At 41.8% G+C, this 27460-nt stretch overlaps 1 protein-coding gene across 1 annotated transcript; it reads right to left on the reverse strand.

Moving 5' to 3' along the window:
- Nucleotides 1–4629: 4629 nt before the first annotated feature.
- On the reverse strand, nucleotides 4630–18603 carry APOLD1 (apolipoprotein L domain containing 1). The gene is given in 3 exon segments (XM_082420324.1): nucleotides 4630–14367; nucleotides 15609–15611; nucleotides 15614–18603. Coding segments are annotated over 3 exon segments (867 nt in total). The 5' UTR covers nucleotides 15734–18603; the 3' UTR covers nucleotides 4630–13623.
- Between the last annotated feature and the right edge of the window lie 8857 nt (nucleotides 18604–27460).

Here is a 27460-nt window from a genome sequence, read left to right on the forward strand (position 1 = left end):
TAAATATTAAAAAAATATGACACAAATGAACTTAGCTACAAAACAGAAACAGGCTCACAGACATAGAGAACAGACTTATGGTTGCCAAAGGGGAGGGGGTTGGGGAAGGGATGGATTGGGAGTTTGGGGTTAGCAGATGCAAACTATTATATATAGAATGGATAAACAAGGTCCTACTGTATAGCACAGGGAACTGTATTCAATATCCTGTGATAAACAATAATGGAAAATAATATGAAAAAGGATGTATATATGTGTATAACTGAATCACTTTGGTGTACAGCAGAAATTAACAGAACATCGTAAAACAGCTATACTTCAATAAAATAAAATTTTTTCAAATGATGGAGAGCAACTTGGGGGGGCTGGATTGTGGGAATAACAGCAAGATTGGGGGAGGCCTCTCTGAAGTAGTGATGTTTGAGCTGAGACCTCACTGGGAAGCAGAAGAAAGTTCCTTCAAGAACCCAGAGGACAATGATTTCAGGCTGAGGGAACAGCAAGTACAAAGGCCCTGAGGCTCAGGTCAGACCCTGCAGGGCCCTAGAGTCGAAGGTATGGGGTTTGGATGTTATCCTAAATATGAAAGAAGCCACTGGAAGGTTTTGAGCAGGTGAGTGACGTGATCTACATATTAAAAATATCACTCTAACTTTATATGTAGAGAGGAAATAATGAAAAAGAGAGGCCATCTAAGAGGCAAGAGATGATCTCCATACCCCCAGCCTGACACGAAATAGACACCCAGGAACCCCACCTGGATGAATTACAACTCAGCGGAGCATTGTGATCAGGTAGGGTGGCAGATCAGGAAGGACATCACTGGTTGTTTCTTTAGGGAATGAAGTTGTTTCCATCTTTGAGATTACACCGCTGCAGAATAGGCCTTTTGTCTTTTTATGTTGATTTACTCCAAGTTAAAGGTAAGGAGAAAAGACACACATTGTATGAAGCAAGAGGTCTCCTTGAAATTGGCTCCATCAGGCAGTCGGAAACAGGTGCTCATGCCATGGCAGCCTAAGACGCTCAGGCCCGCTGTTCAGCTCCCCATCATGGCCACCTCTCCATTTTCCTAGGACCAGGATTAGGCCACTTTAGATGATGTCCAAGGCAGATAACATGCTTTGAGATAAGGGGAAGTTGATTTATCCTAAAGAAAACCCACCCAAAAAGCTCTGTCTCTTCCTCTTCCTGTTGTGATAAAAACAAAATTCAACTGAGTATGAGACAGGCTGGGACCTGTGACCCTTTGCTGCAGTGCTTACACCTGGACAAACATCTCCTGAGCCTCAGAATACAAAGAAACTATAAGAGACTAAAAATAACTGCACCCATTCCCCATTGGGGCAAATTATGAACAATAAGATAAAAAAAAGACCAAAAACCCAACTGCCACTTCTGAGGTGTCAGGAGCAAAAGCAGGGTACTGTGCGAGATAGCTGCACACAGCACCACCAAGGGGGTGGGCAGACCACCTAAGCCTCCACTCTGACCCCACACATGTATCCACCTCTACCCTCACCCCATTTAAGGGACCAGCTCCCCCCCTCTGGGGAGTGAGCAAGGGAACCTGTTACTTATTTTCACTCCCTCGTTCCCTTGTGCTGCAGCACGAGTCCTAATAAAGCCTTCCCTGAATTTCTCATCTAGCCTCTTATCAATTTCTTCCCCCCCACCCAGGACCAGGAATCGAACCCACGCCCCCTGCAGTGGAAGCATGGAGTCTTAACCACTGTACCAGCAGGGAAGTCCCAGCCTCTTATCAATTTCTATTGATTAAAGAGTCCAAGAACCCTGGTCTGTAACAAGTCCATTTTAAAGATCTTACTGGCTTTATCCAATGATTCATGAATTGGGCAGCTTCCCATCTAGCAGACAGAAAGGAGCTCTAAAGAGTTGTACAAAAGGGCAGGCTTTTATAGGCAGGAGGAGGTGGGACAAGGAAGTTGTTCTATCAAAGAGCTGATTGTTTCAGGCCAGGTCATCTTCCTTTGGGGCACAGCATGGGTCTATGAGGCCAGTTACCTCCCTAGTCCTGACCAGGTAATTCTAAAGTGACTGGGTAAGATTACTTTCCTGAAAGCATCTGAAATTGCAGTTAGGTTAAGTATTAAGTCTGGGTTTGGTGATGTGGCCTTAGCATAAGTGAATCCATCTTGGGCCTGTTTTTTTTTTTTTTTTTTAAATTTATTTATGGCTGCGTTGGGTCTTCGTTGCTGTGCGCGGGCTTTCACTAGTTGCGGTGAGTGGGGGCTACTCTTCGTTGCAGCGTGCGGGCTTCTCATTGTGGTGGCTTCTTTTGTTGCAGAGCACGGACTCTAGGCACATGGGCTCCTGTAGTTGTGGCACGCAGGCTCAGTAGTTGTGGCTCGCTGGCTCTAGAGCGCAGGCTCAGTAGTTGTGGCGCACAGGCTTCGTTGCTCCGCGGCATGTGGGATCTTCCCGGACCAGGGCTCGAACCCATGTCCCCTGCATTGGCAGGCGGATTCTGAACCACTGCGCCACCAGGGAAGTCCCTGTTGTTTCTTTTTTAACACTGTCCTCTGCTTTGTAGACCTGCTGGGGAATCTGTGCTCCTTGTTTGACAAATGAGAAACTCGAGTCCCAGAAGGTAAAAAGACATGTCACATGGCAAGGTAACAAGAGACAAGACTAGAACCCAGGCCTCTTGAGACCCAGACCAGTGCTTTTACTGACGGAAAGATCGCTTTACACGACAGCAAGCAACTTCCCCTGCACAGTCACACTCGGAATTCCTCTGCCACACAGATTTTTCTGTAAAAACAAAGAGAGAAGGACTTACTTTGCTTCCCTTAGGCTCACGCTCTGATTTGATGTAGGAGAGTGGAATGGGAATTAAAAGTGCTGGGAAAAGGTGAAAGACTCAATCGTAAAATTCAGGGAAGCAGAGCGAAGAGGCCTGGAAAAGGGGACCCAGCTGGAAACAATTGGGAGGACTATAAAACTGTGTATAATACCGGGTCTAAAGTTACCCAAGTTTTGGTAAAATGTGTTACAGGAACGAAAAAAAGATTACACCTAAGATTTCTGGGGCTCTGGGGTTGCTCTAAAGGGAAACTGATTTAAACCACCAAGCTGCTATTATAATAGCAAACTCTGCTCATTTTAGCCAGGAAAAAGTTCTTCTGTGTGTTCTTGGACAATCAGACATGGGTTCTTTTTCAAACTTCCTCTGGTGCCAGTGCCCACCTCGGTGACAGGATTCACGTCAGACCAGCAGGCTAAGCACAGGCGGATTCCAGTGGAGAGGATTGTCTGCTTTTGACTATTCCTACCAAGTCTGGAGTAGTTTGGATATTTACGTTCTGGTCGTGGAAATAATAGAGGTCCATTCTAGTAACTGAACCATGTCATATCCTGTACTTGCAGAACAATGAGAAAGGTTAAAGAGGAAATCCAAACAAACACTCAAAATAAGGGGCAAAGCAGGCCTGAAACAATACACTGGCCCCAGAAGGAGAGGTCAAAGTGACTGACCCCCATCTCCCTCTGAAAGGTTTTTTTTTAAATTTCAATTTATTTATTGAAGTACAGTTGATTTACAATGTTGTTTTAGTTTCAGGTGTACAACAAAGTGATTTATTTATACATATCATATTCCTTTTCGGATTCTTTTCCATTATAGGTTATTACAAGATACTGAATATAGTTCCCTGTGCTATACAGTGGGTCCTTGTTTATCTATTTTATATATAGTAGTGTGTATCTGTTAATCCCAAAGTCTTGGTTTATCCCTCTCCCTCCGAAAGGTTTTCACAGGCCTTCATGTGCCCCTTCCTCCAAACACACAAAAATATCTAGTAAAAATTATAGGTTATGACTGCCTTAACATAAATATATTAATATATATTAAAATATTTTCTTGGACTTAAAAGTTTATCTTTTTCTTTTGATTTTTTAAAAGAAATTAAACCTTAATGTGGGCCTCTGAAAGCATGGTGGTCTCCCAGGCACTGTGGCTCCCGCCCCTAGTGGTTGAGGGAAGGGCGTGGGGACCACAGGGAAGCCTTCAACAAGCCAGTGACACAGGCTGCTGTGGGGTGAGAGCATGTGAGGACAGAGGTGGCTCCTGGACCAAAAGTAACATGAGCCCAAAATCACAGGCAACAGTTCTGCGGAACTGATTCAGACAAGAATCAATTCTTCATCAGTTTCTGCTCAAGATCCTCCCAGAAGCTGCATACCCTGTAGTCTGTTTTGGAGACAGCTCCCTCTAACAAAGTGCTCTATACTCATCATGAAGGAAGCAGTGCAAAATTTAATCCATCAAAAAATTATCTTTAACTTATGAATTCTTTTTTTTTTTCCTCTGGCTGCCCCCGCACAGCCTCTTAGTTCCCCGACCAGGGATCGAACCTGTGCCCCCTGCCCTGGAAACGCAGAGTCCTAACCACTGGACCGCCAGGGAATTCCCCATAATTTATGGATTCTAATCTGTTATGAGTAGGTATGTCCAAGGGGAGAAAGGATGTAGATGATGTAATAATGAGGGCAGAGAGAGAAGAGGACAGTCTCCAAGGAATCTAGAAAAAGAGAGATGCTGTACAAAATACTTCATTATCGAACCAATTTGTGACTAGGGAAAAAGAGATAACTAGCTCTGGTTACTTGTTGATTTCTTTCCTTTTTTTTTTTTTGTCTTTAGTTTGGAAAGTTTTTTAAAATACAGAAAATCTGTATGTTTCTTTTTTTATTCAACAAACATTCTCAAACACTATGGCAGGCCACGGACCACACATTAGGAACCAGAAGTAAGCATGGAATTCATGCTCCAGTTGCAGGGGGGGCAGCCTATGTTTTAAATAACAATAAATAAATAAATCCTCACAACCAAGTGCGACACAAAAAAGTAATCACAAGTGAGATGCATGGTAAAAAGGAAAAAAACAAGATGCTAGAGCAACGTATGATGGGATGACCTGGATTTTCTCTGCACATCGGGGACATTTTCCCCGTGGAAGGGACTTTTGAACTGAGATCTGGAAGATGGGCACCCTTACTGGCTGTGTAGGGAGCAGGGAGCGATTTACAGACAGAAAGAACATTCCCAGTTAAGCCTTGCAGTGGGAAAAATCAAAGGAAGCTTTTAAAGATTATAAAATGGTGATTTATGATGAAGCTGGACATACAGTTAGGGACCTGAATATTTAGAACCTTATAGGTCATGTAAATGACCTGGGGATTTGGGACTTGATTCCAAGGTCAATGGGAAACTTTTGAAGAGATTTCATCAGAGATGCATTTGAAAAGGACACTCAGCTGCAGTGAAGAACGGATTGGGTCAGGGAGAGGGATGCAGGAAGATCAGTTAGCAGTTGTTTAAGCAAAAGATGATGGCATTTTTTAAAATTAATTAATTTTATTTATTTTTGGCTACCTTGGGTCATTGTTGCTGCAAGTGGGCTTTCTTTAGTTGCAGTGAGCGGGGACTATTCGTTGCGGTGCACGGGCTTCTCATTGCGGTGGCTTCTCTTGTTGCGGAGCACAGGCTCTAGGCGCGCGGGCTTCAGTAGTTGTGGCACGAGGGCTCAGTAGTTGTGGCTCGCAGGCTCTAGAGTGAGCCTGCCTTGGCAGGCAGATTCTTAACCACTGCGCCACCAGGGAAGTCCGATGATGGCATTTTGGACCAGATAGGGGCAGTGGGGTTGGGGAGAACTGGACAAAGTTCAAGGGTGTGTAGAGGTTAGATAAATTCTCATGAGTGATTTAACACGGAGGATGAAGGTCAGGGATGTGTCCGTGATTTCTAGGTTTCTGGCTTGAGCAACTAGAGACTTGGTGGAACCTTTACAAAGCTAGAAAACACTGGAGGAGGGGCAATTATGTGGGAGGATAGGGAAACAAGGTCATGTTCAGAAGGTAATGGTTACTGTAGAAACAAAGACTTGCACCCAAGCAGACTGGCTTGAGATCCCACAGTCTTACCACCATAGTGTATTGTCACTGTGTTTTCCCTAGTGTGGCAAAGGGAGATGGAAATATAAGTAATATGCCCTTAAAATGTTCAGTTAGCTTAAGCCAAATTAATGTGTCCTGTGTAATTACACACCCCAAAGGGTGTCTCTTCTGTGGATAGCTTTGAGTCTCAACTTGGCCTTGTCTTCCTTGTCTTCCAATGATGTGTTTTTATCTCATCTAATACCCAACAAATTCAAACTGACACAAGAGAATCCTTTAGCACTGCTTTCATTCATAACAACATCCAACCTAGGACTAGTGAAACACTGGATGTGAAGGACCCAGGCTACATGACGGAAGTGGGAGAGTAGCAGGCTGGTACGAAGTTTAGGAATAGAAGAGAAAGAAAACAATCAAAGAAGCTAGACAGAGAGAAAAATAAGAAAGGTGTCACAGAATTCAAGACAGAAGAGTCTTCTAAGAACTGGGTAGTCAACAATGTCAAAACTGCAGAAAAGTTAGAAACATGAAAGTCCTATTTATTGACCATCTGCACATGTTTTTCTTTTTTTATATTGTCTGCTAATGTCTTTGTTTGTTACTCTTTTGGGGTACACAATTTTAGAGAAGACTGAATCCTTTCATAATATATAAGTAAATGTGAAACAAATGAAAGATAAAATCATTTTTTATACTATTTCACCTTTTTACAATGTCACCTAAAATATTCAATATACTCTAAAATTCTACTTAGGGGAAGAAAGTCTTAAACATAAATTAAATTGTAGTTTAAAAGGTTAGTAATTTTTTTTTCATATAGCTACATCAATCTTAACATATCTGCTTCAGATTTTCCAAGACTTCATGCCCAATCCTGCTCCAGTGATTTTTTTTTTTTTTCTGGCCAGCCACACGGCTTATAGGATCTTAGTTCCCTGACCAGGGATCGAACCCGGGCCCCTGGCAGTGGAAGCACGAAGTCCTAACCACGGGACTGCCAGGGAATTCCTTCCAGTAATAATTAGATGATGGTAGAGTGTGAATTGCCAGAGGTGCTCAAACATCAAAGAAAGGTCCTTTGAGTAACAGAGAAATCAACAGAAATGCTTTCCTTAAGGTCTTGAAAATTAATAACTTGTTGATGGTAAAAAAAAAAAAAGAATGAAAGTCCAACAATTAATAGTGTTCGCCATGCAAAAGCTCAGGGAGCAATGTTAAAAACAAATCATCCAGAGACAAAGCATTATTATTTTGTATAATTTTATGATTATTAGAATCTTATTCCTATTCACACCTGTCTACTCACCCACAAGTGTCCAGCAGATTTAGTTCATAGCTACCATACTGAAATTGAATACACACCCCTAACAGGAAGAAAACTGACAAGCAGGTTCAGTGGTAGTTTCGATGCAATGACCCCAAGAAGTTTCATTTTCAGAGGTTTTTATGCAAGATCTGGAAAGGCCTGTTGAACCAGTAATTCCTTTATTCATGTCTGTGTGGGCTTTTTCCATACCTTCGTCCCAACACATCAACAGTTAGCAAAACTCTCTTATTAATCACATCCTTCCATTTCACGTGTTTTGTTCACAAGAATGTTGCCACGTTTGGGACGTCTGGGGCAGCATTACAAAATACCTATGCACAAGTTTTTACAATCCAAACTGAAGTTTCATCATTTTCAAATTGCACCTATATTGCTGTTTGCACATACTAGCCATTTGCAAAACTGCATTCTAATTTCTTATTGATTAACCTACTGGCATCAGATTATACCCTACCTGAATGACTAGATTGTTGGGGCCATAAGCTCTAGAACCCTGTCTGCATTGCTCACAAATGACAGTAGGTGATGCAAGGTGAGTACTCAATAAGTGTTTTCTGGATGAATGAATCTGTCAGCCTTGTTATTAATGTTGTCACTCTTGTGGGCCATTATTTTATATTAGGAATATACTTGGTCTCCGAAGAACTAAGGGCGTAACTCTGGAGTCAGGCTACCAGAATTCAAATCCTGGGGCAGCTCTTGCTAGCTGTACAACCTTTCAGTTCTTTACTTTCTTTATCTAATGATATGCAGTAATTATAGTGCCTACCTCATAAGATGTTTGTAAGCGTGATAACACATGTCAAATTGTACTTAGAACAATACCTAGTAAGTTTTCCATAAATGTTAACTATCATTATCATCTTTAAATATCCACATTTATTTTCTAACTTTATTATCTAAATGTCATTTTATCTAAGCATTTAGAAAAGTATTGTTCTGTAATGAAATTTTGGCAGTGTGGTTTTTTAAATTTTAATTTATTGGAGGATAGTTGATTTACAATGTTATGTTAGTTTCAAGTGTACAGCATAGTGATTCAGTTTTACATATACATATATTCATTCTTTTTTAGATTCTTTTCTCATATAGGTTATCCCAGAATATTGAGTAGAGTTCCCTGTGCTACACAGTAGGTCCTCGTTGGTTATCTGTCTTATATATAGTGTGTGTGTGTTCATGCCAATCTCCTGATTCATCCCTCCCTCACCACCCACGTTTCCCCTTTGGTAACCATAAGTTTGTTTTTGATATCTGTAAGTCTGTTTCTGTTTTGTAAATAAGTTCAGCGCAGTTTTAATAACAAGATCAGTTTTAATAAATGTCCCCATGTCAACCAGGGAAACTGGCACAAGAAATTTGGAGCCTAAAAGAAAGATTTTAGATATCACTGCCCTTCCCCAACTCCCTTTACACAAAAAGCTTCTCCCAATTACAACTGTTCTATTAATTTAGCAACCAGATGCGCACAAATGCTGGAACAAGTCCCGCTGTGGCTTCCCTGTGCTCTTGAGAGTCAGAGACCTTGGCCATGACTCATTGCTAAAGTTCTGGGGCAAATCAGGTTGCAGACCTGCCTGCACTCCCATCCCTGGGGTTACACTGGAAATACAGAATGGGATTAAACATCATTCTCTGCAGGCAAGACCACGTTGGAGGGGCTTCTCTCCACAACCCAGTGCTGATGCCAGTCAGAACTGGGGAATGCCGAGGGTCCCTAAGGTTCATTCCTGCCCCTTAGGGGTCTCGCTTCAACAGCACAATTTCCCCTCTTCTAACAATTCTCTGGTTGCTAAGGGATTATTTCCAGATCTTAGGGCTCACTCTTTGTCCTAGCCCAGACCACAGCAGGGTTTACTTTCCTCTTATGAGTTTGCCAGGAGCAAAAAGTAACAATTTTCCAACCTCCTGTCAACTCAACAAGGAGAGATTTATTGCAATTAACTAAAAGGTTACTTCTTATGACAGGAATACCATATGCTTCAGCAAAGATAGGATCCCAGCTTGTGGCTGGCCTTTGCAAACAGCCAGGATCCTGCCAGCACAGCCTTTTTTTTTTTTTCTTTTTTCGGTTGCACAGTTATTAACAGTGCAACATCCAGGGATGTTTCCAAGATGCCGACTCAGGCTGGCACTCAGGTAACGAGATTACCTCCAGATTACCTTCAGCAGAAGTTCTCAAATCACTGCAGCAACCACTGTAGGCTCTTTGTTTGGACTGCTGGCCCCTCGACCCAATGTCCATCCTCCTTTTTGTCCTTACAAACAGAATCCTAGGTATTTCGGGAACAGCTAGTTCTTAGCTAAAAGTACTACATGTCCCAGCCTGCTTTGCACGGTTAAGATCAGTGACTTGCCAGGTTAAGTCCCTTGGAGACTTCTGGGAAAGTTTTGCCTTCCTAATATAGATGCTGCCCCTTGCCTTCCCTCTCTGCCTCTCTCTAGTGTTTGGGTTTTGTGAAGCCTAATTTGGCTGATTCTGGGATTCTTTTCAATTACTTCTCAGGTTGTAATTATGTTCAAAGGTTTGAAACTGCTGGAAGTCTGATTTCTAGATAATAAGAGAATTCCTATACATGAGTTGATAACTCTTTAAAAATTGATCTATACAGTTTGATGCTGAATATTCTAAGTAAAAATAATTAAACCTCTGCCCTTTTTCAAAGTTACTAATTTATACACAGGCAAACATGAGGTTAGGTAATTAATTCCAAGAAGATCGAGAAGTTTGAGTAAATCAATACTTTAATAAAATTTTTTTTTAATTTTAACTAATCAGAAAATATTAAAAAAAAAAAAAAAAAGAAGTTGGGAATTTCCTGGCAGTCCAGGGGTTAGGACTCAGTGCTTTCACTGCCGGGCCCAGGTTTGATCCCTGGTCGGGGAAATAAGATCTCACAAGCCAGCATAGCACGGCCAAAAAAAAGAAGAAGAAGATATTTGAGGACTGGGCAATTTATTTCAATAAAGGGAAGGACTGATTTTGCTACAATGGGAAAAAATGTGGAATTCAAAATTTGCTGCATTTAATGGCATCCCCATTTATCTCTGCACAATGTCTTTCTCTCAACATCTCCATTCCTTCTACTTTCTTTTCACGCCAAGGCTTTGAGTGAGAAATATATCAAGTTGACAAATTGTTTGACATATCTGATCTAGAGTGCCTTCTACACCACTCTTCTCTCTCTTTTTTCTCCCAGTAAATACTTTTGACTTTGACATTTACCACATTGGAAATGACAGGTGCCTGAGGACAAATGCATCAAAGTGATTAGAATTAGAAATGTCTGCTAAGGATTATCTTTTTAATAGAGTAGAATGTAGTTTTATTGAATCCTTGAAATGCAGAACCAAATGAATCTCCTTTATTGTGAAAGAAAACAATCCAAATGATTGTAAACCCCAGAAACCAGCAGAAGCACTTAAACCTTCAATATGAACATATTTATTTTTCGAACTCGGATATTTTTCTGAAGTACGCTTGTAATCTAAATACCCCTTTATCTTCTTCCCTTTACAACATACCATTTCAATCTGTTTTATAGAACAAAGACCTTAAGGAAAAGCCTTATTCACATTCCCACAAAAGAAATAAAGAAAATGCTTGTCTCTAGGATCCATTTAACTGAACTTCACTTAAATCCTGGTAGAGGTTTCCAACTTTATAACAGACACATAAGAGGATAGATGCTCTTTCATTATCAACAAATTCCTCTTAATATGGTTAAGCAGTTCATTAAATTATTCAAATGCATTTACTGAGCTCCTATAACGTGCAAAGTATTGTTCCAAAGTAGACACCCTGCCTTAGATGTACAGTGGGTCACTGAAATTATAACTTCAAAAGTTTAAGACTTTGATACATGCAAAATACCCTAATAATATGAAATGGTTGCTGCTGCTGCTGAGGCTGGGGCTTCCAAAAGTGCCCAGTTTATTTCTAGGGAACAGCTCAGGCACTGGAAGAATATAATTCAAACTTAAGCATTAATAAAAGATGAGGTTAGGCAGTGAGTGTACCTTTATAACATAACACAAACCTGTGAAGTACATTCTGGTCATCTAAAATGCATCTGTGCAAGGCAATCTAGGAAATGACACCAGTTTAAAAAAAACAACTGGTACCAACTTCAAAATAAACCAGGATACAGATCCATTGCCATTTATAGGAAAAACAAAAATATAGAAACATCAACCCCTCTCCCCAGCACTGAAATTACACTTCCTCAGACAGCCTGCCATCATTGGGAAGCATGGGGGTCAACTGGGTAAATTTAAAGCATATTAGATAATTAAATAATACAGCCAAGTGTTTTTGTGCGTGTGGTCCCAAAGACTTTTCAACAATACATTTGTAGGAATGGAAACTGAAGAAATTGGAAGTATTTTCTAAGAGACAGCTTACAGATTTCTTACAGCTCCCAAAGTGAAAATATAACACATCACCGTCATAACACAAGCTAATTTGTCTAACGCCCATAAAACCCAACTTCACAGGACATCAGGCTTCCAAGTGCTTCCTTCATATGCCTCTAATTGGTTTTTTTCCCCCTGAACTAAATAGGGAAGGCTTTTCAGGTCAAGTGTTATCTGCTGGCAAAGTCTTGTACCTTCAGGATAGATATGCTTGCATCATCTCTATATTGACAAGTCAAGCCTCCATTTATAAGCTTAAATTCAGCTCCTGGTCTCTCTATTCAGAACTTCCCACATTTACTTAAAAGGATCATTTAAAACACTGGGGGGGAAAATTCCCCTCTGAAGGAGAGAGACTTATTCAAGGAAAGCAATGCTATTTTCAGCTCATGGCCCACCTTAGAAAGGCAAACTCAACTTCATCTCCCGAAAAGAACCCCAGTAGTCTCCCATTCAGAAACTTGCTATTCCTATTATTTTCTAATGTTGTGGTTAAATAAAATTAAATGTTAATAATAAACAGTAATTAAATAAGAAACTTAAAATAAATAATTAAAAAATGGTCTGGAGGTTTTCAGAGAAGGTAATAAAGGTTAATTTCCATTAAATTCACATTCCTTTCTGTACCAGGTTTTACAACGAGTGGGCAACACTGCCCTCTAAAGGGCTGTTTCTGTTACATCCCTTAGTTCACCCAGTAGCAAATTGCCCCAGGAAGCATTGACACAGCCGTCCCCACGCACCTTCTTTCTTTTACTTCTGAGACACTGTCCTTGACCTTTTGTGAATGACTCTGAAGACCACGGAGCCCAGAGAGCCTATAGACTTCGTGAAAGCTCATCAGAGGATCAGAAACCAACATCCCTTGCAGCGGTTTTCAAACCTTATCAGGCATCAAATCACCCCAAGAGCTAGTTTAAACACAGGTTGCTGCGCCCCACCTCCAGAATTTCTGACTCCTTAAGTCTAGAGTTGAGGCCAAGAACTTGCCTTTCTAACAAGTCCCCAGGTGATGCTGCCAGCCCAGGGGCCACACTTTGTGACCCAGACACTGTGCTTGGCACTTTATCTCACTTAATACCTCCCAACAGGGTGAGGTTTTAGCATCCATTTTACAGACCAGTAAGCCAAGTCTCAGACAGTAAACCCAGGGCTAACTCAAAAGCCATTGCTCCCTTCTCTACGCTATGATGTCAGTAAATGAAGCTGTTAGTCATTTCCTCTTCCTTGGCCTCAGTTTCTTCTGCAAGGGGGCGGGACTTAGGTGACCGTTTGGTTGGTTTCCCCTCTCAGAGTACCTTGGAGGTCTGGATATGAAGATACCCAGGAATGCCCACTCCATCCCCAGGCTGGATCTATGAGTGGGCACGCTGAGAGGGGAGGAGATGCATGTTAGTGGGAGGTGCCTCTCTTGGGTTCTGAATCCTCCTACACAGTTCCGAGAGGGTCTGATTTGCTCTGAATTCTGGATTTCTTTGTACTCAGAAACTCTGGCAGAGAGGTTTTAAAGCTAGTGTCTCCTCTTACAGGTATTTTGAGGACTTCAAAGCCTAGTGGGGCTTGGAGAAGACCCAAAGGGTGGCGATGTCTGCAACCCTCTCCAGCCTCGGCTCAAACCACCCACCGGGGCTGGGGCAGGGATGCTGCAACACCTTTAAATCAGGAGTGCCCAGCGGTGTGAAGACTGAACGGTGATGATAAAGGAAAAATAGTTTTCACGTCACATATCCCACCAGGATCAGGCAGGTAAAAAGTCCCTAGCCCTCAGCCCCAGGCAGGATGTCACAGTGATGGGGAAAGGGTTGCGAGGACACATCCCCATCCCTCACTTGAAGAACAGTTTTTCTCATCCTTTGCATTCAGCTCCTAACCCAACTTGGTGTTTTCCTGAGGGAGCTACAAATCTGGAACATCCCATGGGGATGGTTTCTAGCCTCGGTCATTAGGGGGAAAAGATATTCTCAGAAAAATATCCCAGCGGACTGGTTAGCAGAGATCTTGAGGTCGTGGCTACGGCTGCTCTTCGTGTAGAGCTGGACTCTGGACTCCAGTTGCTCGCTGAGCTCGTCCAGAGCCCCGGTGCAGGACTCCAGGCTCTCGGCCAGTTTCTGGATCTTGGCCTTCAGCACGGCCTGGCTAATCCTGGTGGCACCCTCGGCCCGCCTGGGGATGAGGAAACCGCGGGAGCCAAAGAAGACGATGAAGTAGACCGAGTTGTACAGCGCGATGGAGGCGTTCCTCCCGCTCTGCAGCAGCTGGCGGTCCCCGCGGCCCTGCCCGCGAAGGAAGAAGTCGAGGCAGCTCAGGATCTCGCGCATCTGGTCCTGGCAGGTGGCCGCGATCTCCTGCACCCGCCGCAGCTCCCGGGAGTTGCAGAAGATCAGGGAGAGGTCGGACGTGATGGTGACGGCCCCTCCGGCGGTGGCCACCCCCAGCCCCACGGCCGACGCCAGCAGAGAGACCCCCAGGGTGACGGGGCTGAGCGAGAGTCCCACGATGGCTGCGACCGCGCCCGCCGCGCTCAGCGAGCTGCCCGCCACGTTGGCCGCCAGGGAACGCCGGCGGAGGCGCTCGAGGCGCCGGGCCACCTCGCGCAGGCGCAGCAGCTGCCCGTGCAGCATGCCGCGGCGGTCCAGCAACAGGCCCTGGAAGCGGCGCAGCGCATCGGCGCCCTGCAGCTCCCGGGCCTCCGGCCCCTCCATGCCCTGCGGGGACACGACACGCGATTAGCCCGGAGTCAAGCACAACAGCTGCTTCCACCCAAGGGGAAACGGGTCATTTTCCAGTGAGTCATGTGTCAAGTTCTCAAAGACCCGTTCTATAATCTGGGACAAGTCCTCCAGTTCTCAGGACCTTAAATCCGAGTAAGCCAATAGGAATAATGCTCTTGTCCGCTTTTTCTCCCAGGGTACGCCAAGGATGGATTTTCTTATCTGTTAAATAAGGGAGTGGTGGTATTAGAAGTCTACTGCAATATTAGGCCTCTTCTCTGAAAGGTGACACTTTGCAAGCCGTATGTAGTACCCCTTTACACGGCCCTTTCCTTACATGAAGACCTAAGAGTTTTGCAATGCTCTTATTGCAAAAGGGTTGGGTTTTTTTTTTCCTCTCTGATGAGTGAAAAACACAAGCCACCAAAAACTCAAAAATCTTACTGTCTATCAAATGTAAGGAAGCTAATCTTTCTAAGTTAGATGCTCGCCTGAAGCAACTCTTCTGCTTGTTTTTTTCCCCCCGGCTCTTATCTTAGAATCAAGCCTAAGGTGTGGTTTGCGCCACTTCTTCTAATTAGAGCTCATCGGGTCTTCAGAAATTTCATTCTTTGATGCGTGCTTAATTAAAAATAAATTACATTAAATTCACACCACTATGTCCCTTTATTATGAAAGCTTCCTTTAAAAGTGAGGAACGATTTTTTGAAGTGGCCAAAAATTTTTTTAACAACTCACTGAGGGCTACCTGTACCAAGTTGAAATGAAGCCAATCGAAGATGACTGACAGAGAGAACTGTACATCCTGGGTAAAAGTACATCCTTCCTAGTTGCCAAAAATCCCTCCCTTCATATCCACTGTACTCCTTATTATCAGGAACTTCTCGGAAGAGGCACAGAAGCCACAGAAATGGAAGATTTCACTACTGTGAGATATCAGGGCAGAAATCATTATTCTCAACTGGAAGATGAGGAAATCGAAACACAGACACATTCTAGATGCAGCTGATTCTTCAGAGCCCAGTCTAGAATCTTGGTCTCCTGACTCCTAAGTCTTAGCTTTATTTGCATGCCTCCATAATTCCACCCACCACTGACAAATTTACAGATGAAGACACCTCTGAGCAAAATGAGACAAAGTTACTCAAGATATATAATCGACCAAGGATATAACCCCAGTATTACAAGTCCAATGGCTCTTTTTCAGACAGCATCCCTCTGGCCTCCCCACTTACCATTCACTTCGGGCTCTCTCCGGGAAAGAAAAATCTGAGGCTGTTTCTGGATGAGCATGCCTTATAGTTCCAGAGAGCCAATGACTGCCCTGGGAAAGCCTTGTCTCATTCTGAGAATTTGCCATTTCCTGTCCTGGCCCCTGCTGCCTTCATCCAGAAGGATGTGACATGGTGGAAAATGACACACCAGCCTCGCAGCACATCCCGTATTTAGGAAATGAACATTGTGTGTCCGCTTTCCCCCACACGCAGGAAGAGAACCACAGGCTCTTCCCCAACTTGAAACAAGTGTTGTCATTGTCCCAGGGGGCGTACCCTGCCTTTCCTCTCCTGAGAATAGCTAATGACGTTATCTGGTAGGACATCTAACGCACCCCAGGCTGACCAATTATAGTGTTTCTTGAGAGGCCTCCACTACAAAATCACTTTTTGAAAAGAAAAAGGAAGGAGGGGATTCTCTTATGTCTAACAGAGCCACTCACAACCCACTCCTGTATTTTAAAAGAAGCACCGTGAATCTGTGAGCGTTTGAAACACGTGATTCACTCTGCGCCGCCGCGCAGCCCTCAGGATGCAAAACCACGCCCACAGGAAGTGCTGCGTGCAGTTTGGGGCATCTCCAGCTGTGGAGTAGATATTGGAGGTCCCAGAAAGGGCACACCTCAAGCCAAATGCGTCAGAAGAATCAGTGGGGTCAGGCTGCACAAGGAGCTAATTATACACTTTCAACAGCAGCAGGGATTCGGCTTCCTGGGTTTTCATCTGAAGCAGCAATTGTAGCCCAGGCAATAGTTATATGAATGCCTTCTACCCCACGTAATGAAGCACGGGCTGAAGGGCAATCTTCTGGATCATTCGGGAGAGGAAAACGTGTATAGCATCTGTGAATGCTTTCTGGGGCAATCACATAGGTGGTGGCAGCTCAGCCTGGAAGCTTCCTACCACAGGGCCCAGATATAGCATCCTTCTTCTAACACTCTTACCTTCAAATAAGGAAGGCCAAAGTGAATTTAAACTTAAATAATTATTGTCTCAGCTCTCTGGTTCATCTGGAAAGCCTTAACAGCCATATCTTTCTGGAACACAATTAAATCCGACACCATTATAACTAGACATTGTATTGATCAACACCATGCCGTTTGCTGCTACTCACAATCATGGTCCTTTTGAACTTGACTTTTCTGAATTTGATCCAAGTCCAAATATTCTGGTCACAGCTCCTCAAAGGATAAACATAACCCTGAGTCAGATGCCTGCAGTGTCTTTCTGCACTTTTGAGGTAAGAAGTAGGAAAATGTCTTCCTCTGACCCCATAGACATAATCACTCCAAAGGGAATGTAAGGTAGGGTGAATGGGGAGTAGGGTAGGCAGGAAGTGAGACAATGTAACCCTGATTCTCAGTTCCCATATGCTCCTCTAACTGCCCTGGACATTTTCTTGTGTGTTTTGGGTTTAGATGAGCACAAATAAATCTTTATTTCATGGATGGCAAATGTTGCTGGGACACAGAGAGGGTCATCACCTCCAGAGTATCAGTAATCATAGTACAGAACTAGGAAGAAGAGGAGAAGGTACAGGAGAATGGACAGCGCGTGTACTGACCTCAGCCCACATCCTGGAATTTGTTTTTCTCTGTGTTATAAACCCATATTCTTCAGGTTTGTGTTTTTATGAAGCAAAAAGAATTCAGTCATTTGACAGTTTGGGCTTGTTGCGGTTTTACTGCTTATAAAAACCTGCTACTGGTGCTTCCCTGGTGGCGCAGTGGTTGAGAGTCTGCCTGCCAATGCAGGGGACACGGGTTCGAGCCCTGGTCTGGGAGGATCCCACATGCCGTGGAGCAGCTGGGCCCGTGAGCCACAATTGCTAAGCCTGCGCGTCTGGAGCCTGTGCTCCGCAACAGGAGAGGCCGCGAAAGTGAGAGGCCCGCGCACCGCGATGAGGAGTGGCCCCCCGCTTGCCGCAACTGGAGAAGGCCCTCGCGCGGGAACGAAGACCCAGCACAGCCATAAATAAATAAAAATAAATTTAAAAAAAAAAAAAGACTCCTCCATCCCGCCCCCGCTCCTCGAGGTCACGCTCGGTCCCGCCTCAGGCCCCGCCCCTTTAAAAAAAAAAAAACCTGCTACTTCACATCATTTCTAAGAATGGACACTTGAACATAACACTTAGATTCAGTATTTATTTACTTTCATATATTTAAGCACAATAAGAAATTTGAGGAATAATTGAAGGTATTTTGATCAAAAGTGTTATATAGGCAGTTCCTCCCAAAATCTGTGGACCGCACCTTCAGACTTCTTTTCTAAATTGTTTTTTGAGCCCTTATAACACATCACCCCGGAGAGGTTCCATTGAAAATGGTGATTGACCTTCAGATTAGCCTTCAGGTCTGTTAAACCTATGGTGCAGCTAAACCATACGATTAACAGTACTAGCTTGAATGCTGAGTCCTGGAACTGTAAGGAAATACAGTGCAGGAAAGAAAAAAGGAAGAAAGCTTTTTAAGCATAGGAATCTCTAGACTTCAGCCCTGGAGAACCTAGGTCCTGGAGTGGGGTCTGAAAAAACAGGTGATTCTGACCTGCCACCAGGGCTGTGAACCACCTCTGTAAAAGCTGTGACTTTTCTGACCACTGGTTACATGGCAGCAGAAACAGTACGTACAGCTAGTAGATAGCAGTTTGTAAGTTAGGTGTTTATATAGTTAAGTTATTAACAACCCATTAGTTTGGGGCCCCTAGTTAAAACTATCACATTTTAAAGATAAAGTGATAATTACGTTCTGGGCCTCCCAGAGATCTAGAGAGGCCTGGGCCACCTCCATTTTTTAAGGGTCTCAGTGAATTTTTTTAAAAAAGAAGAAATTTTATAAACAACAAGGTCCTACTGTATAGGACAGAGAACTATATTCAGTATCCTATGATAAACCATAATGGAAAAGAATATTAAACAAAAGAATGTATATATGTATAACTGAATCACTTTGCTGTACAGCAGAAAATTTTTTTAATTAATTTTTATTGGAGTATAGTTGATTTACAATGTTGTATTAGTTTCTGCTGTACAGCAAAGTGAATCAGTTATACATATACATATATGCACTCTTTTTTAGATTCTTTTCCCATATAGGTCATTACAGAGTATTGAGTAGAGTTCCCTGTGCTATACAGTAGGTTCTTATTAGTTATCTATTTTATATGTAGCAGTGTATATATGTCAATCCCAATCTCCCAATTTATCCCTCCCCCGCTTCCCCCTTGGTAACCATAAATTTGTTTTCTACACCTGTGACTCTATTTCTGTGTTTTTCTTTTTCATATCTTTATTGGAGTATACTTGCTTTACAATGTTGTTAGTTTCTGCTGTACAACAAAGCGAATCAGCTATATGTATACATATATCCCCATATCCCTTCCCTCTTGAGCCTCTATTTCTGTTTTGTAAATAAGTTCATTTGTACCATTTTTTAAGATTCCACATATAAGCGAGATCATACGGTATTTGTTTTTCTCTGTCTGACTTACTTAGTATGACAATCCATCCAGGTCGCTACAGCAGAAATTAACACAACATTGTAAATCTACTATACTTCAATAAAAAATAAAATAAAAAAGAAGAAATTTTAAAACAAGATATAAAAATTTGTGGTTTATTTCATTTAATTGCAATGTAATATATCTTACAATGTCAGTATTTTGCTATTCACAAGATAATCACCGATTTATAAAACAGTGCACTACATTGGCAGTGTGACACAAGTTTAAAGTGATGTGATGATGGCTTTTTCCTTTTAACCTTTCTCAGTATATCTCAGTGACTGTACGTAGAACCCTTTTTGGAGACAATATCAAAAGTGTAAAATTGAGACAATTCGTGAATGTGAGATTTAGGCCAAAGATCTTTCAGACTTTCTTTTGTACTGTCTTAATGTGTACAGTCCCAAATAAACAAAAATAGGTTAAAATAATAACACATCCACCTGAGGATCTTTGCCCATGTTTTTTGTAAATTTCATGAGCATGTAAGTGCTCTAGCGCATAGTTAAACTCAAATTTGCTTATTAAATTAAAGTATTTTGTTCTCTTGAAGAAATGTCATTATTTTCATAATAATTTGATGAACCTGGTAGGAAATTTAGAGCTCTTATTCTTTTTTGAAAAATTTATTTATTTATTTATTTTTTTTTGGCTGTGTTGGGTCTTCGCTGGAGCAGGGACTGCTCTTCGTTGCGGTGCACGGGCTTATTGCAGTGGCTTCTCTCGTTGCGGAGCACGGGCTCTGGGCACACGGGCTTCAGTAGTTATGGCACGCGGGCTCAGTAGTTGTGGCTCACGGGCTCTAGAGCGCAGGCTCAGTAGTTGTGGCGCACGGGCTTAGTTGCTCCGCGGCATGTGGGATCTTCGCGGACCAGGCCTCGAACCCATGTCCCCGGCACTGGCAGGCAGATTCTTAACCACTGTGCCACCAGGGAAGTCCCTAGAGCCCTTATTCTGCAAAATATCTATGTTGCATGAGATCTCAACTATTATTGTCATAAACTCATGGAGCTGCACAAGAAAGAAAAGACCCAGTGAATACTGAACACCATCCATTTTCATTTCTCCAAATTGGCCTCTGATCTTGGTTAACGTACCCACACATCCTTAACCACTAGTGTTTAAACACTGGTCTGTGTTCTCTTTTCCATTTAACATTCCTGCAGATACACACTTCTCCATGATGACATCGTCCTCACCCCTGTCATTTTTAATAGCTATGTTATAATCCCATTGTTTGCTTAGTCATTTCCCTATTAGACACTTGGATCGCTTCCAGTTTTTTTCACTATTTTAACTAGAGTTGCCGGGAACATCTGCGTAAATTTTCCCTGTTTGGATTATTTCTTTGGGGAGTATTCACAAACAGGAAAATACCAAGTGAAGGAGAATGAACATTTTCATGGTTTTTGTTGTATGTTGTCATACTGCTTTCCAGAAGAACCAATTTATTATGTTTTTAGCTTTGTAAGAATCCCAGCTGCTATGACACTACTCACAGTTTTCTTATACTCATGGTTAATTTTTTTGGTTTATTTCAGCTCCACAAACATGTATTGAATACCTACATGTGCCAGACATCATGCTAGATTCTGAGGACAAGGAGCTGAATAAGATATCATGCCTGCCATCCAGAATGGAGGCAATCATTGGAAAGAAGGATACCGAACAAATAATTTCAATACCATGTGGAAAGTGCCAGGGGTGTATCCACCAAGGAAGCACAGGGAAAGTGCATGCCTACAAAGCACTGGGTACAACCTTCTAGAAGCACTGATATTGAGCTGAACCTTGAGAGTTGAACAGAAGTGATTATTTGGACAAGAATTAGGAGGAAGAAGAGGGCAAGCTAAGAGAACAGAATGGACAAAGGCATGGTGCAGTGTTCGGCATGCTTTAGGCAGTTTCCTATTGCTCAGCATAAAGTGGGAAGCTGGGGATGTCCAGGGATGAGGCTGAAGGGATAGGTAGGAGACAAGTCATGATGGCTCTTAAATGCCATGTCGGGGAGAGGAAACTATCGAAGGCTTTTAATCTGTGGCTAAGGTTAGATTTGACATCACTGACAGATGTGTGAAGGGTGGATTTCAGAGGCACACAGCTAAAAGCCAGGAGATAGTTAGAAGGCTGTTGATGTAGATGAACAAGATCAGCATGGGTTTGGACAGTGTTGGTAGAAGAACAGAATGGATAATGTAAAATATATATTTTGGAAGCAAAATTTGGCAAATCATTCTTAAAGCTTCTGCTCAGACATGATACCCATCATATCCACTTACATTCTATTGGTCAGTCAAGTCACATGGCCAAGACAAGGTCAATGGGTTAGAGAAGTATACCTTTCCCATAGGAGGAGGCAAGAGGAAGAAATGCAAACCATCAGACCATCTACCAGAGTGCTTTCCTCATAAAGGAGATATGCCGAGATGAACTGTGACACCACCAACCATTTCACGTTGTCTTTTCCTTCATCAGTTATTTCTTTGGAATTGCAGTCTCCACATGGGTATGGAAAGAATCTCACCCTGGCCAGTATAAACAAACTATTGCTGTGAGTCTGAGGGAATATGCTTGAGATTGGGAAAGGACCAAGGAGCTCTGGAGTACCAGAGCTGGAAGAACAGCAGCTGTTCTGTAGTTGGAATGACCTGTTCGGGTGTCACTGACCAACCACTGTTCTTTCTTGTCCTTGCATCAGAACCAAAGTTCTAGGAGTGACCACTGGATTGGCTGAGCTGAGGTCAAGGGCCCATCCCCTGGCTGTACTGGGTGGTTAGAGAAAGGGTAAATCACCTTCAGCTTCCAAATGGAAAATAGTAACAGAACTTTACCCTCCCACCAACACTACATATAGTCAGACAGAAAAAAATTCACACTAGGAAATTATGGTTGGGGTGGTGTATTAGGGAGAGGGAAACTGATGCCTGGAGGAAAAAAAGAAAAAGAAAACACCTTTGTTTTTTATCTAATTTGACCCACCTGGAGTTTATTATAGTACATGGTGGGAGTTAAGCTATTCTTGCCCAGAATGATCACTTTTATAAAATAGTAATATGCTTTTCTATAGATGTGTTATTGCTGTCTTTGTCTTTTATTGATTTGTTACTGTTGTTTACATCTACTTCTAGAAACTCTATTCTATTTTACTGATCAGTTTACCTGTTTTTAATTCAATATAATATAATTTTGAAAATCACTGCTTGATAATAGGATTTTTACTTTTAAAGAGAGAATCTATCATAATTGCCTCTTCCTGGAAAATCTTGCTTGTTCTTCTGGACAAATCTGACACTGGGAGCTCTTCAACTGCCCCAGCCTCCCTAATGTGATCAACTGAAGCCAGTTTAAGTTTGTTCCACTTTCTGGTCCACAGGTGTGCACACCTGCACAGAACACCTGTGATCATGTGGGTGAAACACACATTACATCATTAATATAGAAGCGTTGGCCCCATGGGCCCTATTATAGTAACACCTTTACCACATGCCTTTTCCTCTGGTGCCAGAAAGACTGCAGCTGAGCCCACATCCTTTCGATAGCCGTAAAGATTCTCTTATCTCTCAGGACACCGGGAAACAATTACCTTTGTCTCTTCCTTTCCCAGGCTGACTCATTTTCTCCCAAGTTCTCAGACATATGCAACAATCATTGCAACCTGGATTATAACACCTGCTTGCTCTGTATGTAGAGAAGCATAATAAATCTTAAGTGCTCCCTCAAATCTCAGATATTTGAATAGTTTCATTTTTAGCATGTCTCCTATAGACAAGAGAATGTTAGATATTGGTTTTCTTTTTTAACTTTGTTTAAAGCCTATTTTTAATAAGAAGAATTCAGTCATTCCACATTAAACATCATAGTGAAGCAAGGGTGTATATTCCAACACCCTGAAAGTTGATTGTTCATGTTCTACTTTTTGCTTTTTTTAAAATAAATGGTTACTATAGTGGGTTTTCGACTCTATTTGCTTTTGAGTTAGATGAGAAAATAACTTTTTGTAATCTACTTTTCCCCTAAAAATTTAGCACTTTAAAAATTATTTCTGCCTTTACTTTCTATGCTAAAAGAACAAAGTTTAAACCACCTTTGAAAAAGAGGGAAAGCAGATTCCTATAAGGTAGACCTCTATGTATACAGTGAAAACACGGGGTTTGAATCCTGAGTCTGTGGTTCCTGTGTGACTTTAGGCAAATCACTTAACCTCCCTGAGCCTCAATTGACTTTACAGAGTTTTCGTGATTAAATTAGAAATTGAATGTGGAAACCTTTTGAGATCTAGAAATTTGGGTGCAAGTATAAGTTATTGGTACCTTTTCCCAAACCAGTGACTATTTGTGATTTCTGATGACCTTGTAGCCTTTTATTTATTTACTTTTAATTTTTATTTATTTATTTATTTATTTTGGCTGCATTGGGTCTTCGTTGCTGCGCGTGGGCTTTTCTCTAGCTGCGGTGAGCGGGGGCTACTCTTCATTGCGGTGTGTGGGCTTCTCATTGTGGTGGCTTCTCTTGTTGCAGAGCACGGGCTCTAGGAGCGTGGTCTTCAGTAGTTGTGGCACATGGGCTCAGTAGTTGGGGCTCGAGGGCTCTAGAACGCAGGCTCAGTAGTTGCGGCGCACGGGCTTAGTTGCTCCTCCACGGCATGTGGTATCTTCCTGGACCAGGGCTCGAACCCGTGTCCCCTGCATTGGCAGGCAGATTCTTAACTACTGCACCACCAGGGAAGCCCTAGACATTCTTTTTTTAATATTCTTTTCCATTATGGTTTATCACAGGATATTGAATATAGTTCCCTGTGCTATACAGTAGGACCTTGTTGTTTATCCATCCTATATATAATAGTTTACATCTGCTAATCCCAAACTCCCAGTCCTTCCCTCCCTCTCCCCCCTCCCCCTTGGCAACCACAAGTCTGTTCTCTATGTCTGTGAATCTGTTTCCGGTATTTATGTCCTCTCTTATGTACCTTAAGGCCTCTCTTAAGCCCTAGAACGGTAATAGCTTTCCACTATTGCTAGTCTGTAGGTACGTCCTTATCCCTTCTTTGTTTGCTTAACACTGCTCAACTTTTGTAAGTAAACCGTTCCTTAAAATTTCTTCCTTTGACCTATCTGGGGGTGAGTTCTGTTTCCTCCTGGGACCCTCTCTTATACAAACATTTTTCTAAGGTGATACACGTAGCTGTCACTCATCCTATGAACAGGTCATGATTTATTTAACCGTTCTTTTATTGATGGACATTTATCATATTTCCAATTGCATTGTTTATTACAAACAATGGTTCAGCCACCATCCTTGTGTGTGGGTATGTGTATGTGTGTGCAAACTCTTGGTGAGTATTTTTGTAGGAGAGATTCCTAAAACTGGAATTGCTGAAACAAAAACATACTAATTTTAAATTTGATAAATAGTTTCTCTCCCTCCTGGGCAGAGAGTCAACAGTTTCCTCTCCCTGAAACATACTTACATTTAATGAGCAACAAACAAGCTATAGCTATGATGAATGAAAAAGTAAGGCTCTGGTAAAACATGCATGTTTAGACCATTAATCCAAAAGAAATCATGGATATTTTAAAACCTAAAAATAAAGTAAGTCTTTGTAAAGGAGTTTCTGAATCCTACAGCTATTCAGACAATGTAATCCTTCAATCAGCTTTATTTCAAGGAAAGAGAACAATTTCTGACTGTTTGAACTAATCTGACCAGAAAAAGTTCCTGTAGTCCCTAAGTGTATTAGATTAAGCCCATGATTAAGAATAAAATCCAAAGAACATTCTGATGGTAAGTTTCAGAGTACATTCACATAATATGCAGCTTCCATTTGGGACCCAGATACCAAGATGTTTGCTGCTACATTCTAGGTTTAAGTTTACAAGATTTAATATCTCAAAAGCAGAGATAGATTCAAGAATCCAAGACAGGGGCTTCCCTGGTGGCGCAGTGGTTAAGAATCATCCTGCCAATGCAGGGGACAAGGGTTCCATCCCTGGTCTGGGAAGATCCCACATGCCGTGGAGCGACTAAGCCCGCGAGCCACAACTACTGAGCCCGCGTGCCACAACTACTGAAGCCCGTGTGCCTAGAGCTCGTGCTCCACAACAAGAGAAGCCACCGCAATGAGAAGCCTGTGCACGGAAACGAAGAGTAGCCTCCGCTCGCTGCAACTAGAGAAACCCGCGCGCAGCAATGAAGACCCAATGCAGCCAAAAATAAATAAATTAATTACATAAATTAAAAAGAAAAAAAGAAGCCAAGGGCTTCCCTGGTGGCGCAGTGGTTGAGAGTCTGCCTGCCAATGCAGGGGACACGGGTTCGAGTCCTAGTCTGGGAAGATCCCATATGCCGCGGAGCAACTAGGCCCGTGAGCCACAATTACTGAGCCTGCGCGTCTGGAGCCTGTGCTCCGCAACAAGAGAGGCCGCGATAGTGAGAGGCCCGCGCACCGCGATGAAGAGTGGTCCTCACTTGCTGCAACTAGAGAAAGCCCTCGCACAGAAACGAAGACCCAACACAGCCATAAATAATAAATAAATAAATTTTAAAAGGAAGCCAAGACAGAGACGTTCATTGAGCATTGTATGTAATAAATTAAAAAATAATCTAAATTTCCACCAGTCGGGAAATGGTTAAATTTCGGTACATCCATACTATGGAATTTTATGCTGCAGTTTTAAAATGCACTCCCTTGATTATGAGCAAATTTGAGCCCCTTTCATATACTTAGGGTGGGTTTTTCTATTTTCATTGAAAGTGTCAATATTTTAAAGTTTATTGACTATAAAATGCAATTTTGAAGATGGTTGTAGGCAATTTTGTGGGGGAAAAAACAAACAAGAAAATAAACACATCAGTAAAAGCGTATTAGAAAAATTACATCAGTTAGAAAAATACCAGTGACCCAATATTAGAAGATACGGCTAAGAAACTGATTAAAGCATGCGAATGCATATCAAGACTACTGAATTATTCTGCTTATCGTATTTTTAAATATTCATATAATTAATATGAAGATTTTTTAACTTTTGTTTTAATATTTTATACATACATTATTTTTTAGAAAGAAATAAAATTTTTTTAAAAAGCTATTTGTCAATAAGTAAATATTCCAAAAATTATACAACTTCAATTACTTTAGTGACCTCTTTCACTCTCAAGAGTCCTAGTTTGGATGATGAATTATATGGTCACACACAATATTGGTGTGAACTCCACTAAGTGATTCCATAATCAAAGAAAAGTCCTTTGGTCCTCATTTCACAGATTGGTGAAAAATTGTACAATTCTATTTCTAAACAAGTATACAACGTTTAATATATCTATGCATCCTTCTTTTTCCTTGTAAGTATCTGTTTCATTGATTAACGGACTCAGTTGGGATTAGTTTTAGTTATGTAGAACAAAACCAGTTAGAAGAAACTAGATAGAAGTTTATTTCAATCACAATATAAAACGTAGTACGTGGGAAAGCTAGGATTTGATTCAAAATCTGTGCTCTTATTCACTGCATGGTATATAGCAGTTACAATGTGTTCAACTGTAAGTAACTGTAAGGCATGTTATCACACATGCAAAATGAGTCTTCTGTGGGAACATATACAGTTGTGTTTGAGCTTCTTTTCAAAATAGTTTCAATTCTCTTGGATAAGTTAGATACGTGCTGTACTTCCATACTGTTAACTTAAATAAGTATTATTGAATACCTAATATATGAAAAGTAATCCATGAATTGTAGTAGGATATAGAATGAAGTATGATTCTGTCTTTAAGTATCTTAGATTATAATAAGCTTAAAGATAATTATCATCATTTAAGCCTGTGACATAATTTTATTTTGTAAGTAGAATAAGTTTCAAGAAGCACCTAGATCTATCAGCCAGTAATTCTCCTATGGAGAAAAACAGCAATTGCATCAAAATTTAAAATTTTCCAGTAGTGTATGTCCTTTTTTACATTTAAAATAAAAACCCAGTCCCAGTTTATTTAATAAAGATGCTGTCCTAATTGGCAATCTGTTTGGAAGAAAACAAAGTTAGATCCCTTCCTCACAACGTGTATCAAACTCCAGATGGACCAAAATTTTAAAAAGAAATATTAAAGAAAACAGGAAACATGGCAGAAAACAAGACAGAAAACTTAAGAGCCTAAAGGAAAAGACAAGTGTAATTCATCATAGAAAAATAAATATAGGGTTTCCCTGGTGGCGCAGTGGTAGAGAATCTGCCTGCCAATGCAGGGGACATGGGTTCGAACCCTGGTCTGGGAAGATCCCACATGCCACGGAGCAACTGGGCCCGTGAGCCACAACTACTGAG

The sequence above is a fragment of the Balaenoptera physalus genome, assembly GCF_965194825.1.
Source record: "Balaenoptera physalus genome assembly, chromosome: 13".
Lineage (NCBI taxonomy): Eukaryota > Metazoa > Chordata > Mammalia > Artiodactyla > Balaenopteridae > Balaenoptera > Balaenoptera physalus.